Raw genomic sequence first — 16,127 nt, forward strand, 5'->3', positions numbered from 1 at the left:
TTATAAATCTTCTATCTTCTATCTTACCCCTATCCCATAAGATTGAGGGAACATGCTCTCCCAGAACTCATTAACTGTAGACCAACAGGCAGGCAGCTGCTCATCTGATACAGAACCCACTTAAAATGAAACTTCCACCAAAACCAAACCAAACAGAAGCCCTGCCAGCGAGAGCTGCCCACGTCTGTTGACTGCTGATCTTATTACTACTGCTTTGGATACCTTCACCGGTTTACAATCCAGAGGTCTACAGCATCCATTCCAGGGGACACCCACTCAAAAAAGAGACTCCATTCCCACATCCCAGACAACATCACCCTAGCCCAAAATCCCACTGCTGGAAATGACAGTGCCTCAGATAATATTGCTGCAACCCAAGACTCCGATCAATGCTGGAGACGACCTCACGTCCTGTGCCAGACATGACTTCGCCTCTTACAGTGAAACCTCCACCCGGCAGTGCCTGCCAGTGGATTGCCTCTCCTAAGGCACACGATGGACACAGAGCAACTTTTGCTTTTCTTCCTGAACTCGCTGCGTGCTTGGCCCACAATCCTGGTATTTTCCTTGCTGTCTGCTCAAATGTACACCCCCATACTTCCATTTTTAAAGGCAAATCTGGCACTGGTTATGAAAAGTAAGAGAGATGATTACTTTTCCCAGGAGGCACCTGACTCATATCAGTCAACCCCTTGACCTCCTGGGGAGAAGACCACCTGGCTGCCCTCTCCTACTAACCACCTCCAGTCTTCTACCACAACTCCCTGCCTTGCATCTCCAACCCACAGCCACCATTCCTCTTGGTTACACACAATACCACTAATCTTTACATATACTTTACTAAATTATCAGTTCATAATCTCCAACAACATAACCACCCTATACTAATGTTTAATTCGCTGGTTAAATGATCGTATTCCCCTTGCAGTCAATATCTCCACCACTCAGACTACACCTGGCTTCTATTTTTTAAAATGACACAAGGCAGGCCGGGCGCGGTGGCTCAAGCCTGTAATCCCAGCACTTTGGGAGGCCGAGGCAGGTGGATCACGAGGTCAGGAGATCGAGACCATCCTGGCTAACACGGTGAAACCCTGTCTCTACTAAAAATACAAAAAATTAGCCGGGCGAGGTGGTGGGCACCTGTAGTCCCAGCTACTCGGGAGGCTGAGGCAGGAGAATGGCGTGAACCCCGGGGGGGCGGAGCCTGCAGTGAGCCGAGATCGCGCCACTGAACTCCAGCCTGGGTGACAGAGCGAGACTCCGTCTCAAAAAAAAAAAAAAAAAAAAAAAAAAAAATGACACAAGGCACTAGCACCATGAGAGGAAGAGTCATACATTTGTTTAACCTATGTGCTGCCTCAGCACCCATTTTTAGGGCTGACATACGTTGTTGGAAACCCAGCCGTACCCCGCCACCTTCGGCTTAGAGGAAACGTTTCCTCCTCATGTGGCTGTGTGTGATATGGCCAGTGTGTTCCTCATCTCATTAACCCAGAACCCAACACCTCCCACAGCTGCTGCTCACAATAAAACCTAACGGCCAATGCCAGAGTCATGCTAATAAGTTGCCCCCTTCACACATTTTTTAAAACTAGCCAATCCACAACCCCCTCAGGAAAGCCTAAGGGATAATGCCCATAGAACGTAATAAAGGCACAGCCAGCAGGTTCTCTCTCTTTCTGTTTCTCCCTCTCTGTCTCTCTCTCTCTCTCTCTCTCTCACTCCCTCCTCTCCCAGCTGTTTGAGCTCCCTGCAATCTCTAGACTTCCCCTTCAGCCCCCCGTTGGCACCCCTAACCTCTCCTGGATCTGTAAGTAACATATTTCTTGTATTTCATGCATTTTACATTCACCTCCTCATTGCGTCTCACCTGAACCACACACCCAAACCTAACTTTTCCCAGTCAGGGCTCTCACAGAGTGGCTGTCTTGGCTTATGGCCACTCTTGACAGACCTCAAGACCAAATTAGAAAGGACTCATAACCATAAGAATCACAACAGCCTGTCCTCCCTCGTCTCTCCAGTGCACACATTCCAACCAGACTCGACACTCCCTATTGAACTTGCCCACCTTTTGCCACCTCCGTGCCCCTATGCAGGCGACTTCCCTGCCCAGGATGCTGTCCCCCCTTCCCTATCAACCACACACTACAATCAGATCCATCAGATGGGCCATCAGTGATCATCTCAAGTGACATCTCTTCCATAAAGACTTTCCTAGTCCTTCCAACTAGCAATAATCCCATCCGTCTCCTAAATCCCACGACATTAGATTTCGTTTGTCTCTTGTTCCCTTCTACCTTGCAGCGTCAACTCCAGAGTGTCTCTGGGACCCTCTGAGCTGCAGTCTGGCTGGAAGAAAAGGCCAGAGACCGGCCTTAAGAAGCATTTGCACAAGTGCTGTGTTCTATTAGAATTCTATGCGGAGGGTTGCTGATGAGGACAGATAATGGAGCTGCTATGCAATGCCCCCTCAACCCTAGCCACCAAGGCCTATTTACTCCTTCTTGCTCCCACTAGACTGCAAGAGTCTAAGGACAGAGGCTGTGTGCCTCAGGTCAGCACCCTCTGCAGTGTTGAGCCCAGTGCCTGACATGGAGGAAGTGCTTGACACAAATGCCTCCGGGAGGCATCCCTGCTGGAAGGAAACACAGCTTCTTCTGGTCTGTGCAGAACAAGTAAGTCCTAGTAAGCACCTACTGCTGGCTCTTGGCTCACTAAAGCCAAGGGTGGGAGTCAGTCATTCCTTCCTCAGTAGGTTCCGAGGACAGTTGCTGACTTGCTCTTTCTTTAAGGTGCCTTTTACTTTTGAACCTGATTTTTTCTAGAAAAATGTAATGGGCAGGGCACCCAATCCAAAGGGATGGCCCCAGTGGCAACCCTGAGTGAAAAGTAAGGCCAAATCACTGTCACATTGCTTTGTCAATTTCATTAGGAATCCACGTTCCGAGGATGCACTCTTGCCCAGTAGGCACCACCCCTCACTGGTAACAGAGAGACAGCAAATTGCTCCACACCCCAGTAGCACAGGCTTTCCCTGCGCCAAGTGTGGTGCATCCCAGGAGAGCTTTCTCACACCAGGTGGCATCCAGGTGGATCTGGCAACCGCCCAGCAAGCACGTATCCTCCCTCACAAAAGGGAAAAAGAGGAAGAGTGGCCAAGAAGGGGTGGAAACCCCAGTTTTCCCCTATAAATGTGAGGCCGGATTTTAACCTCTCCCTTGGCAACTCTACACATCAGACAAGAAAGAAACTAATACAGATATTAGTCTTGTACTGACTTAGACTTTCACTTACCCCGCCCCTTGTTTCTTAATGGCCTTTTTTCTTTTTTTTTTAAACTCTTGAACGTAGGTTAGCCTGTTTCCTGTTCATATTGAGGAATCCAGGCCCTTTGCAGTAAAGAAAGACAAAGGATACCCTGGAGCTTTATATTAGGAATGTTTCTAGATTGTTGGTTGAAAGCATGTCCGTTTGTTCATTTGCACCCTAAACACACCTCATGGCTTCATTTAAATCTGAGCACTCTGTGTATTCCAACTGCCTATGCAGGGTTCCAACTTAATCAAGTACTTAATGAGTAGCATTAATATTCGTTGTCTTCTCCACAGTGGCTGCACTCATCGAGGTAAACAGTTACTGGCTACCTCCACGGCCCTTGGTTGAGCTGAGAATTGTCCGTCCTTATCTAGACAGTGGATTGTTTGTCCCCCACCATCGGAAAACCCTGCTGGTTACCTTCCAAAGGCCTCATCTTAAAAAGACACGTTTCCACTTACAGACTTTTTAAAATGCCAGGCAATTTGGAAGAACAGTAAGAAATCTATTATCTGGGTGACAGTCATTCAGAGATTCTTGTAGCGTGCCAGGCACCATACTAAGTGCTAGGAATGCAATGATGACTCCAAGGAGTCCTGGTTCCTGCCCTCATGATGCTTATGGTATGGTGGGAGAGGCCAACATGTACGGAAAGGTCACTCTAATGAGCGCATAATTACAGAGTGAGCTCAGTGTTAGGAAGTAAAGACATGGATGTGAGGACTCCCTAGAGGGTGGGGAAGATGTTGGAGCTGAGCTATGAAAGATGAAGAAATTGGTTATTCACTGAATGTCAGGGCACAGAATGTCAGGGCTGGAAGACCACACACACACACACACACACACACACCCTACTATTCATAGATGAGGCAACTGAGGCCCAGCAGAGCTAGATGACTTGCCTAAGGTCAGAGCTAATTCTAGAAACCCATACCCAATCCCTTCCTGCTAAACCACTTAATTTTATTTATATCCCAGCTATAGATTATCCAAATACACTTGACAAATAAAACGGAGAATATTGAGTTAAAACCACATCTCTCAAGACCACACGCATAAATAACGATCGTGCTTTAATGCGGACGATACCTTTTCATTTTGCAAATCCAGAGTTCTCATCATATCAAAATTCAAGACAGTTTGTTCTGTAAGAAGGGGAAGGTCATAACCCTGTCTAGAATGTACTGGCAAATCTCTCTAACCGTGCAGTGCTAATTTGGGCCTGAGCTGTGTAACCAGACCGACTTCACGCTCCAGCTGGGGTTTCAGATCCACACATGGCGATTGGGTGGCTGTTTGCTGTTTCACAGCAAGGGTCCTTCCCTGGGCTCCCTAAGCCTCTGGGGATTTACTGCTCCCTACGTGGCCGTGTTCTCGCCACTGTGTGCATGCGCTGAATGTTGAAAACATTCTTTTGAAAAGCCCAGGAGATTCCACTCGCAATCTGTGCGTGTGCATGTAAAAGCGCAGAGACTGGAGAGAACCGCGGCGGAGCACACCCTGAGCGAAGGTTACCGCGGGGGAGCCGCGGCCGTGCGAGGGAGTGCGACACGGTCTTTTCACTCGAGACACTCCTGAGTTATGTAAAATTCTACGCAAGAATGTATTCGTGTGTTAGCATGTAATACATATGTATTAGTTTTTTCAAGAAGAGTCTTAACAACAAAATCTCTATAGAACAAAGGTGCGTCTCCGCAGAGCGCAACAGCATTTGTCTTGGATGTAACCGCCTTCTCCAGAAATCTCAGAACTCCCCTCGACCACCTCCTAACTGAAGGACGCCGTGCGCTCCACCGCAACCCTGCGGGGGATTCGGAAAGTTGGAGGCGCCCTGGGGAGTCGCCGCACTTGCCGCCCGCGCCCCCTAACCTGAGCATTCAAGGAATCTTGACTTGGCCGCTGGCGCACTCCGCACCCACCCAGCCGGTGCTGATGCGGGAGGGTGGGGCCGCGGCGGGGCGGGGCAACGCAAGCCCGCACCCCGCTCCTGCCCGCCCCTCCCTGCCGGCCCCGCCCGCGCGCGCCCCCCGCCCGCGGCCCGGGCGCCCGGCCCGCCCCCTCCCCTCGGCGCGCAAACGAACCTCGCGACGCCGCGCTCGGCGGCGGGCGGGGGCCGGGCCAGGGAGGGGGCTGGTCCCGGCCGCCCCACTCTGCAGTTGTCTCCCGAGCGCCGGCTGCGCCGCTCGAGCCGCTGGGCCGGGGAAGCACTGGCCGTTCGCTCCCGGGCCGGCTCCTCCAGGCGCTCGCAGGCATGCAGCCCGGGAGCAGGAGGCGCGCCCCGGGCCGCTGCTGAGCCGGCCGGGGCGGCGGGGACCAGCGCCGGCGGAGCCCCTCCCACCTTGCCCTGGGGCAGACGAGCGGCGCCCCGACACCCCCTCTTCTCCCGCAGCCCCGCCAGCGCCACCCCCCGCGGGCCGCAGGGGCTCATGCAGCCGCCAAGGTAAGCGCGGGTCGGGAGCCGGGCGGACCCGGCTCTGACATCTCCGAGGCGCCGCCGACACTTGCCGGGGCCACGGCGCTGCCTTGGTCTTCCCTAGCCCCGCGTCTCATCTTGCTCCCATCTTGCCCACATTTGGAGCTTTGCTGCGCCTCGATCGCTTTAGCTGTTGGCAGCAGGAAAGTTTTTGTGGTTTAGTGTTTGTTCTTTTTTCCTAAAATACTCTCCCCCGGGCAGCCGCCAGCGCGCGTGGTTGGGCAGACCCGGCACACGTCCCTTACACCGTGTGCGGGCTGGGAGCTCCCTCCCTCCGCCCGGCTCGCGGAGCCCGGGACGGAGCCGGCCACCCGACTGTCCCGCCGTGAACCCCCATTGGCCCGCGCCGTCCGGGCCCCCGCCTCCCGCTCGACGCCCGGCTGCGGAGCTGCCTGGCCTCGGGGATGTCGGCGCAGTGCACCGCGTGGGCTCGCGTCCCGGAGGCCCTTTGCCTCGGCGCGCCGGCGTACGGGAAGGTGCGGACCTTGGATTGAGGGCCGAGGATGCCCATTGCCAAGCCTCCCCGGCGTTCCTAAGTGGACGGGTGGGCACGGCGACGATTCAGCGCCGGCTCGCGCCGCGGCTCGACCCAGGGTACAAGCCGGGGCAAGGGGGACAGGTGTATTTAATGGGAGGGCGAGTGTGGGGGACGCTCGGGTGCAATTCGGGATTGTGTTTTATTAATGTAATTGTATTAGACTTGCTCGAAGGTAGACTCAGTTCTCCCAAATTGAGATTTTAATGGGAGCCTGTGAGCTGCTATTATGTGGTGTGGTTTTGGGAGGTGTTGGGTTGTATTTATTTTATAAATTGGGTGTCTCGCGGGCGGAGTAGGGGAAGTAGCGCCATCTAGCGGAAGTGGTGAGCTGTGCATTCCTCTTAGGCTGCGAAGTTGGGTGTTCTCGAAGTTGGGTGTAGTCTCCTGCACGAGGTGGAGAGGCAGGAACCAGCCCTCGCCTCCAGGCTAGAGGCTACAGTAGCTCTCTCGAGTATCGAGGGTACCAGGGAGAACCCCGACGTCCCATGCTCAGCACATTGAGCTCAGGGGACGAAATTGCGGGTCGTGTTGAGTGGCATGCTGTCACCTAAAGGAGCTCCATCACCTTCTCCATCTGGTTTTAGACTCTTCCAGCAAAAACATAACATAAAATGTTAACTGCTGCAAGAAGATGCCCCTTCCGCAGGCATCTGGTGCAGAGATCTTGAAAACCAATGCACAAACCTCTGTCTTCTCCTGTGCATCACAAACAGGTGATGTCTTGGGTGAATTTTGAGCCGTGACCCCTAGAAAAGAGAGTAACTGTGCTCCGAAGAGCAGCAGGAGGAGAACTGGGAGAGGGCCTCCTGCCCATCTATACGGGAACAGAATAGTGTACCCAAACTGGCCTTTTTTTTTCTTTTGCACATACAAAGAAGGGGTTTCTTGCTGTTACCACAGCAAGTGACAAGCAAGCCCCCTTTACAGGGAGGGACATGATCTCCAATTAACAACTGGGGCAGACGTGGCTGGATGGCAAGTCCTGCAGACAAAGGCTCTGGGTGGGGCACCCACACATCCAGGCGGGTTCCACGTTCTCTGTGGCTGGTTTTTGCTGCCACCTTCCAGGCCAGATAATATATTAGCGGTGAGCTGGGTTCACCCTGTTCTGAAGGGCACTCTGGCCCCTTGTAGAGCAGTGTAGTTGTCTACTGTAGTACCCCATTGAGACTCTCTGGGCTGTGGTGGTAGTGAAAGAGGTCTTAGCCTCCTTTTTTCAAGTACCCTGCTTCCATTATTTCCCTCCCAGGTGTCAGACAGGTGCTTACACTTTCCAGTAGACATATGAAATGGAGGGTGGCTGGTCTGCCCCCTCATGCTGTCTCAAACTGTGTCTCCATTGGTAGGTATTTATTTCATCATGAGACTTGTGACAGACGAGGTCTTAGAATAGCTTGGCATCTCATTCAAGGAGGGCATCTTTGACTTTTGCTAAGAAACCTCTGCCTGCTTTCTCTTTTTACAAACCTCCCCCAAGGAATGACTTGCTGCTTCCCAGTGTATGTAATAATAGGGACTAAAGGCACAAGAATCTCCTTTTTAATACAATCCCTTGCTCTTCAGCAGCCCCGTGAGAAGCCAAACCCAAGAATTCTTAGATGAGCAATTGCAAAATGAAATAAATAGGGAGTGAGCATCCCTGACATTGGGACAGGGAGTTTTTCAGCCATTCTTCCAGGGATGCTTGCTGCTCCCAGGAAGCAGGCAGGAACAGGTGCTGGTATTTTCAGTTTCTCAAAAGAAACTGATGGCCAGAAAGCAGAAGGGATATGGCCAGGGTTCTGTGAGTTTAAAGTGCTTTTTTCCCCCTACAACCTTGCTACCAAATGAATTAAGTTCTAGCGCTTGTTTTTACCAAGTATGGTTGCAAAATTTGTTCCTGCCTTGAAGCATGCAGTATAGACATGAAAGAAGGCATGGTCACCGATCCATCAAGAAGCCTGCCATCCAGGGAAAGAGGCAGGACGTATCCAAGTGCAACTGAGCAAAAACATACAAGGATTATCTGAAAGCAGTGCAGGCTTATTGGAATCTGTTAGTTCTGTGAAACGAAATGACACTACTCCTTACAGGTAATTATTCTAGAACTTGACTTATAATATCCCAAAGGTAAGTTTAGTTAACTTTTAACTGTCTGTGGTGTTCCTGTGGCTCTTTTAGGGAATGGCTTTGCTTCCATTATTTAGCCATTCAACAAACTTAACTGAACATAAATTTAACCTGAAGAAGGGACGCTCCAGGTTTCCCCACCTGTTTGGTATCCAGCCTATCCAAAAGACAGGCTCCTCTTTTTCTTATTTTGAGCAAATGACTGCTCAGTTTCAGCCTCTCTTCTCTTAGCAACAGAGCTATAAAGGAGCAATGAATAGGGCAGTGGAAAAAATTAAGGATTGCCTTACCCAAGTATGCATACAAGGCCAGGCAGAAGTCAGTTTCCTTGGTGACAGATGAACAAATGAACTCTATTGAAAGGATACCGAGTTTCTTAGCCAGGTCTGTCCTGTGAGTAGAAGTGCTATATCATGTTAGAACCCAGGGGTCAGGAGGCAAGAATGCCTAGTGAGGTGTGAAACTTTACCATTCTTAGGGCAGGAAGAAGAAGGCATTTTAAAATTAGGGCAGAAATTGACAAAATAAATGCAAATGTCTTTTATAACCCCATATAAAAATTTTTAAGTCACTGGTAACTGACTAACATAAAAATGTACTATGTACCTACCCAACTTATGAAATGATTATATCCAGATTACTACAGTAAATAATGGAAGTGTAGCAAACAGTTTATGCAGAGAGTGACTACAGAATTGCTGGTTGGATTTACCTTTCTCATTTTTCAACTGCTTGTTTAAAGCAGTGCTACAAGATGAAGAACTTTCAGAAAGCAAAATACTGGATTTGCCAGAGCCTGAAAATTAGGCAGAAAGGAGGTCAACTATCTGGTCAAAGGGGGCCAATTCCGATAGGTTCTGTGTCCTCTGTGCGCCAAAACAGAGATCAGCGGGTATGAGCAAAAATGCCCCAAAATTCATTGACTTCTGTCTTGGCAGGACAGTTTAGTAGTTACCGTCTGTTGTGGCTTCTCCTTATAGTTCATTTTTTCATCTTCATGGACTCTAAGATCAGGGTCTTTGTAGCAGCTCGCCCTGGCTGACAGGAACAGTTTGCTCTGTTTCCTGGTAATATTCTATCCCTCTGTCCTTGGAAACAGAGATATTCTGCCTAATTTCTCAGTAAGAGTTTTGGTAACATTATTTTATTCTCAGTGTACATTTCTTCTTGAAGATGGATGCAACCCATTTTTATCCTTTGTAGGTATTTTGAAGAATTTTCTCTTTGATGTCTTTAAACGAGATTAGGTGGAGGCATGCAACATACATATACCTACCCCTGAAGGCCCCTACACATCCCTCACATTACTAGTATTGTCAGCCACAGTGCATACTCTTCTTTAGGATTCACTCCCCTATTAGACTTTTATACTTTTCTCAGCTGATCTGCACCATGATGTGACTCTCCTCTCCAGATTGTCCATTCAAAAACCCTGAGATAGCCAGGCACGGTGGCTCACTCCTGTAATCCCAGCACTTTGGGAGGCCAAGGCGGGCAGATCACTTGAGGTCAGGGGTTCGAGACCAGCCTGGTCAACATGGTGAAACCCCATCTCTACTAAAAGTGTAAAAACTGGCCGGGTGTGGTGGCGCATGACTGTAGTCCCAGCTACTCCGGTGGCTGAGAGAGGAGAATCGCTTGAACCCAGGAGGCGGAGGTTGCAGTGAACCAAGATCACACCACTGCACTCCAGCCTGGGCAACACAGCCAGACTCCATCTCAAAAAAAAAAAAAAAAAAAAAACCTTGACATCTGATCGTTTGAGGTGCTTTCACAAAGTTTGGTTCTCTCTATCAAAGTCTGACCCACTTATAAGCTTGTAAGAATAGAAGATCTTGCTGATGGATGCCTTGCAGGAATACCATTCTGCCTGTTCAAATGCTCATCTAAAAGAGGCTTGCTCAAAAACGTCTCCTGGGCAAATGCTGGGGTCTTGTCGGTGACTTAGAAATGTGTTGCCAGTGTGCATTTTCAGCACTGACAAGTGGCAGCCTGAAGAATAGATTGCCCTTGAAAGAACATAGCCATGGAACTCTGTCTTCTTCCACGCAGGTTTTTTTCTGGTTGTCAGAGCACAGCCAGAATGAAATGCCCATTTCATTCATAGAACCATAAAAAGTTACAGGGTTTCCTCAAAATAATTGGTACCTTGAAAATAATAATTAACATTTGTTTGGAAGTTTTGGTGTCTAATGTGCTTTCATTTACATTTTAGTTTAATATCCTTTATGGAAAGAGGTAAAGTATAAATAATAAATAGATTCTCTTGTGCAATTGCATTTTCCCAGATGGGCTCCCATTTATTGATACAAGGGAAGCAAAGCAAAAAGAGAAGCAAAGCTTAGAGGCTGGGCTTACCTGTAGACGTTACGAAGTTCATGATGGCATTCCCTCAAAGGTCCAGCCCTGCTAATAACCCCTCACTGCTGAATTTGGGCAGGTCATTTTTGCCTCTGAACATGAGGCTTCTGTGAGTTTAATTTATTTTGTTATATATCAATCAGTGCAACTAAAATAGTCTGACATTCAGATTTCAGAGTACTGATTTCAAAATGCTTCTCTTGGCTGGGCATGGTGGCTCACATTTATAATTCCAGCACTTTTGGAGGCCGAGGTTGGCTAACTGCTTGAGCTCAGGAGTTCGAGACCAGCCTGGCCAACATGGTGAAACCCAGTCTCTACTAAAAAATACAAAAATTAGCCGGGCATGGTGGCGTGCACCTGTGGTCCCAGCTACTTGAGGGGCTGAGGTGGGAGGATCGCTTGAACCTTGGAAGCGGAGGTTGCAGTGAGCTATGACCATGCCATTGTACTCCAGCCTGGATGACAGAGTGAGACCTTGTCTCAAAAAAAAAAAAAAAAAAAAAAAAAGCTTCTCTTGCTTTCCTGAAAACACTTGGTTTTGGTTTTGTAGTCTTTGGGTATCCCAAGATCATATGACAAAAAAAGCTAAATGTCACCTTCTTCCATGCTATGAGAGTTTTACGTTGCTATTATTTTTCTCTGATAAGGAGCATTTTGAGCAAGTAGATCCCTAAGCTCCAGGTGTCTGACTTCTTCATGAGTAAATGGATGCTGTTGGCAGGGTCTACTGACTTCAGGCCTGCGGGAGAACATACTCGCCCTCTGAGCCTCGGCCAGGAGGCAACAAGAGCAAGGCAAACCCAAGTCAAGATGGCGCATGGGCCCTCCCTTTCCGGGTCAGTGACCAATCTCTAAAGGCTGAAGCCCATCTGGCTTAAAACTTGAGATGAGCTGTGAGTGGCTTGTGGACTGAAAGAACTCCAATGAATTGATACTGTAGATAGGTTTACCTAAATGTCTTCCTGTGTTTAAGTAAATCTATTTAACTCGCATTCGAAGGCTAAGTCTAGGTAAGTACTCTATGAATACGTCATCTAAAAAATGTCATTTACCATCCAAAAGAAAGACAAAAAATTCCCTAATCTAATTATTTCAATTTCTTAGGTCTCTAGGATGGATGGGGGAGATTGTTCACGGAAATTTTTCTCTTCTTAAAACGTTTTTATATTTTTGTCAATGTCTGGAGAACAGTATATCTCTAAACGTATCCCCATTTCTAATGCATGATCCATCATTCTACATGTGGGGCATATTATTGGACTGACAGAAATAAATAAACCATGAGTGAAGATGAGAAGCAGCTGTAGTTTGGTGGGAAAAACACTGCACTTGGCATCTCAAGACCTGGGTTTGAGCCTCTGCACGGCTACTTGTATTTATGGTCCTTAGACAAGACTTAGAAATGAGTCTGTCTCGTTTGTGAAATGGAAATGGCTGTGCCCATTGCATAGTTAAGATGACGACTCTGTGGTTACACGGGGGAGTTTTTTCCAGTAGGTGCTCATCAGGCCTCAAGTATAACTGAAAATGAACTTAAAACCCACCTAGAAGTCAAGGTTATCCGTGAGTCCTTGCAGAATTCTGCAGAGCTCCCCCAAGATCCTGTACGTACAAGGCTGTAGCTGAATCTGGCACATAGTAGGCACTATTGTAGTCCAAACAATAGTTGATGGTATAAAATGAATATTGGCAACTACTTACCAACACTTACTCTATGCTAGGCATCTGTTCTAAGTGGGTTATGATTGTATTAACTCATTCAATCCTCACAACAATCTTTTGATAGATCTGCAAGTATATCCCTATCTTACAGATGAAATAACTGAGATCTGGAGAGTCTGTGTTCAGACTGCATGTTCTTAGCCCAGCATGCTATATTGCCTCTGTAATATAAAAGTGAAGACTTTGGGAGGCTGAGGCGGGTGGATCACGAGGTCAGGAGATCGAGACCATGGTGAAACCCCATCTCTACTAAAAAATACAAAAATTTAGCCGGGCGTGGTGGCGGGCGCCTGTAGTCCCAGCTACTTGGAGAGGCTGAGGCAGGAGAATGGCGTGAACCCGGGAGGCAGAGCTTGCAGTGAGCCGAGATCGAACCACTGCACTTCAGCCTGGGTGACAGAGCGAGACTCCGTCTCAAAAAAAAAAAAAAAAAAAAAGGTGAAGAAATTCCCTTAGCCTTGACAAAGTTAGGAAAGAAAAACAATGGTGGAAGCGAATGTCACATAAGGTGACACATTTGTTCTTCTTTCTGGATTGGCACTTTTCCCCACCTCCCATCAGCTGGGGATTGTCTCTATTTCAGCTTTGCTTAGCCATTCTAAACAGTTTTGAATGTGATGAACAACTTGGTTATCTGTTCTTATTGCTAAATGTCTATGGTATTTGTGCTTGGCGCTAAATTATTCATTAATCCAAATACTCCAGCCTTCTGTTGGTTGAGAGAGAGACACAGACGCACTGTCGGTTCAGACAGTTGCCATTTGGTGGATAAATGGTTCCAAGCCAGTTCTTCTCCCAAGAACTTACCGGAATGGGGAGACATAAGCGCTGTGTGGTCTGTTCTCTCTTACGGGAACCTGGTATGTCTTGTGTATGTGTACCCAAAAGCTGCTTTCAAACCTCAGGCGGTTGCTAAATGTATGGTTTCAGGTATACCATAGTATTGTTGGGGATTATTACTGAATTTCATGGTGACATTAAAACATAAAAAATGTCACTCTTCAAATGACATTTCCTACGTGCTTGGCCACATTTTCACTTGGGGACTGCAGAGGTGTTACAGATGAGGCCTCATAATGGCTCCTCACAATCAGGCGTGGGCAAGGCTAGTTAGTTACAGAGCCAGTATCAATTCACCGGATCCCTGGAGACAGGACTCTGGAGCTTGGAGATCTCCTGGGGCAGCCAGGCTGTGATTCTGCTCTGGAGAAGCTGAGGGGCTGAAGATAGGACAGGGTGTGGTGCCACACAGCTGGAGTTAGGACCACCCCAAATCCCAGGTCTCTGTCTTTCCCCATATTCAGTGGCAGTGTCTTGAAGCTTTCCATCCTAACACTGACAATTAAGCAGTTCGTAAATACTATTGCTTTTGTACTGGGTTTTGCAGGCAGAAGAATTTGCAAACTTTAGAGACCAGATAGTAGGTGTGATAGGAAGTCTCAGACAAGAGTTTTAAGAAGAAAGTGGTGGTCGGGGGGAGACTTTCATTAAGAAAGTGTAGTTATACCCCAGTTTATAGTCCCAGTGAAAAGAAATGGGAGAAGTAGGGAGAAAAGAAACATGGCTGCTCCAGGAGGTTACTGAGAGTATGGGAAGTCAAGAAGGACAGGTGCGAAAGAAGGAAAGAGGGTCATACATCCAAATACCACGGAAGGGCGGCCATGGAAACTGCTGGCCAACCAGCAGGAAGGCTCCAGCCCAGCCCAGCCTGAACCGAGCTTGGGGCAGCAGAGGTCAAAGGGAGCACAGAGGGAGTCCTTGCTTCTGTTCAGAGCAAGAGGATGGAGTAGGGTTAGTAGAGGCAGAGAGAAAACGAAAAGCCCCATGCCTGGGGAGCAGCTGTTATCTCATCAGAGGTGGCCTGGCAGCTGGGAGTCACCCAGAGCTGCCCAAAGCTCACTCTGTCACCAAGCCTGCTGGGTGACCTCAAGCAGGTTACTTACCTTCTGCAGTGTAAGTTTGGGTGAATGTGCCAAAAACCCCATCTCCACAAAAAATACCAAAGAATGACCCAGGCGTGGTGGCATGTTCACCTATGGTCCCAGCTACTCAGGAGGCTGAGGAGGAAGGATCGCTTCAATCCAGGAGGTTGAGGCAGCAGTGAGCCATGATTGTGCCACGCTACTCCAGCCTGGGCGACAGAGCAAGACTTTGTCTCAAAAAAATAAAATCAAAATTAAAAACCCATTAAAATATTGGAATAAAATCTAATACTTGGCAATATTTGGTAATTTTTTTAATTTAAAATTTTAGTTTAATTTTTAAATGAAAACTTTTAATTTTGGTAAAATTTTTAAATTTTTGGTAGTTTTTTCTTCTTGGTAATTATGTCTTAATTACCAAGAATAAGAGTCCCTCGTGGTGAGGGAAGGAGCATCAAAGCTCAGGTGATATTCTTTACACAGAGAGAAAGGAAGCCTCAGATAATGAAGATGGCAGCAACATCCTCATAGCCAAAATGTGCAACTACCCTTCCGTGTGGCACCTGTGTCCACAGGCATGCACACTGTGCCTCCCGCCCACAAGGGGAGTCCACCCTACCTGAGAAGTGTCATTTTTTTTTGAGACAGAGTCTCTCTCTGTTGCCCAGGCTGGAGTGCAATGGCAGGACCTCTGCTCACTGCAACCTCCGCCTCCTGGGTTCAAGTGATTCTCTTGCCTCAGCCTCCGAAGTAGCTGGGGTTACAGGTGCCCACCACCATGCCTGGCTAATTATTGTATTTTTAGTAAAAATGGGGTTTCACCACGTTGGCCAAGCTGGTCTGAAACTCCTGACCTCAGGTAGTCCGCCCGCCTCGGGCTCCCAAAGTGCTGGGATTACAGGTGTGAGCCACGGCACCCAGTCAGAAGGGTCACTTTAAATAGCCACTTTTGCAGAATAGATACTAAAAAGTATGATTATGAAGCACACTTTATAAAGTCTCGACTAGTTGAAGGAAGCACAATGTGTTTTCTAGAAAGAACGTGAAACCCAACCAATCTATTAGCATTCTTTAAGGAGTCAGAAACAGGCCTGGAGACGAGGGAGAAACCCAGGATGAATTCTGTTTAGACTTTCAAAATTCCTTCTGACAAAGTTCCACCCCAAAGGTCATTTACAATAGTAAGTCTCTCCAGCATGTGCGGGGAAATTGCTGTGGATCAGAATTATCCTTAGAGACAAGAAATAAAAAATAGGATAAACAGGTACTTTTCTGGATGAAGAATTATTAACAGTGAGGATCCCCCAGGATTGTGGGTGCATCCAGACTTAGTTTAAATTTACATGGATTATCTGAAGAAGGGAAAGCTCAGATGGTTCCAGGCTTTGGGATGAAATGAAGGCTATGCAGAGATGGCAAACAAATGGTGATTAACTGCAGGATGAGCTTAGCAGTTAGCAAGAACATGCATATTAAGCTTTTGCAGGCGCAAGTCTGTTAATGCATTTATGAGAACATAATCCAAATTACAGGAAAATGGACTTTGTCCGGTCTGTTTATAGCCACAAAAGAGGATCCTTGGGATCTTTGCAAAATGTTTGTTTGCTACAGACCACTCAGGACCAAGTGTTCAGAAAATGCTAAAATACTGTCAGAAATGATATTGGAAAACAAACGA

At 47.9% G+C, this 16,127-nt stretch overlaps 1 protein-coding gene across 1 annotated transcript in view; it reads left to right on the top strand.

The window, feature by feature from the left end:
• The first annotated feature begins 5,389 nt into the window (after positions 1-5,389).
• The window catches only part of LOC116463317 (repulsive guidance molecule A), a 46,099-nt gene continuing 35,361 nt past the window's right edge, over positions 5,390-16,127 (top strand). The window contains exon 1 of the mRNA XM_032146362.2: positions 5,390-5,761. Within this exon, the coding sequence (XP_032002253.1) occupies positions 5,748-5,761 (14 nt within the window). The 5' untranslated portion in view covers positions 5,390-5,747. The remainder of the gene's footprint in view (positions 5,762-16,127) is intronic.

The sequence above is a fragment of the Hylobates moloch genome, unplaced genomic scaffold (genome assembly GCF_009828535.3).
Source record: "Hylobates moloch isolate HMO894 unplaced genomic scaffold, HMol_V3 SCAFFOLD_33, whole genome shotgun sequence".
Taxonomy (NCBI): Eukaryota; Metazoa; Chordata; class Mammalia; order Primates; family Hylobatidae; genus Hylobates; species Hylobates moloch.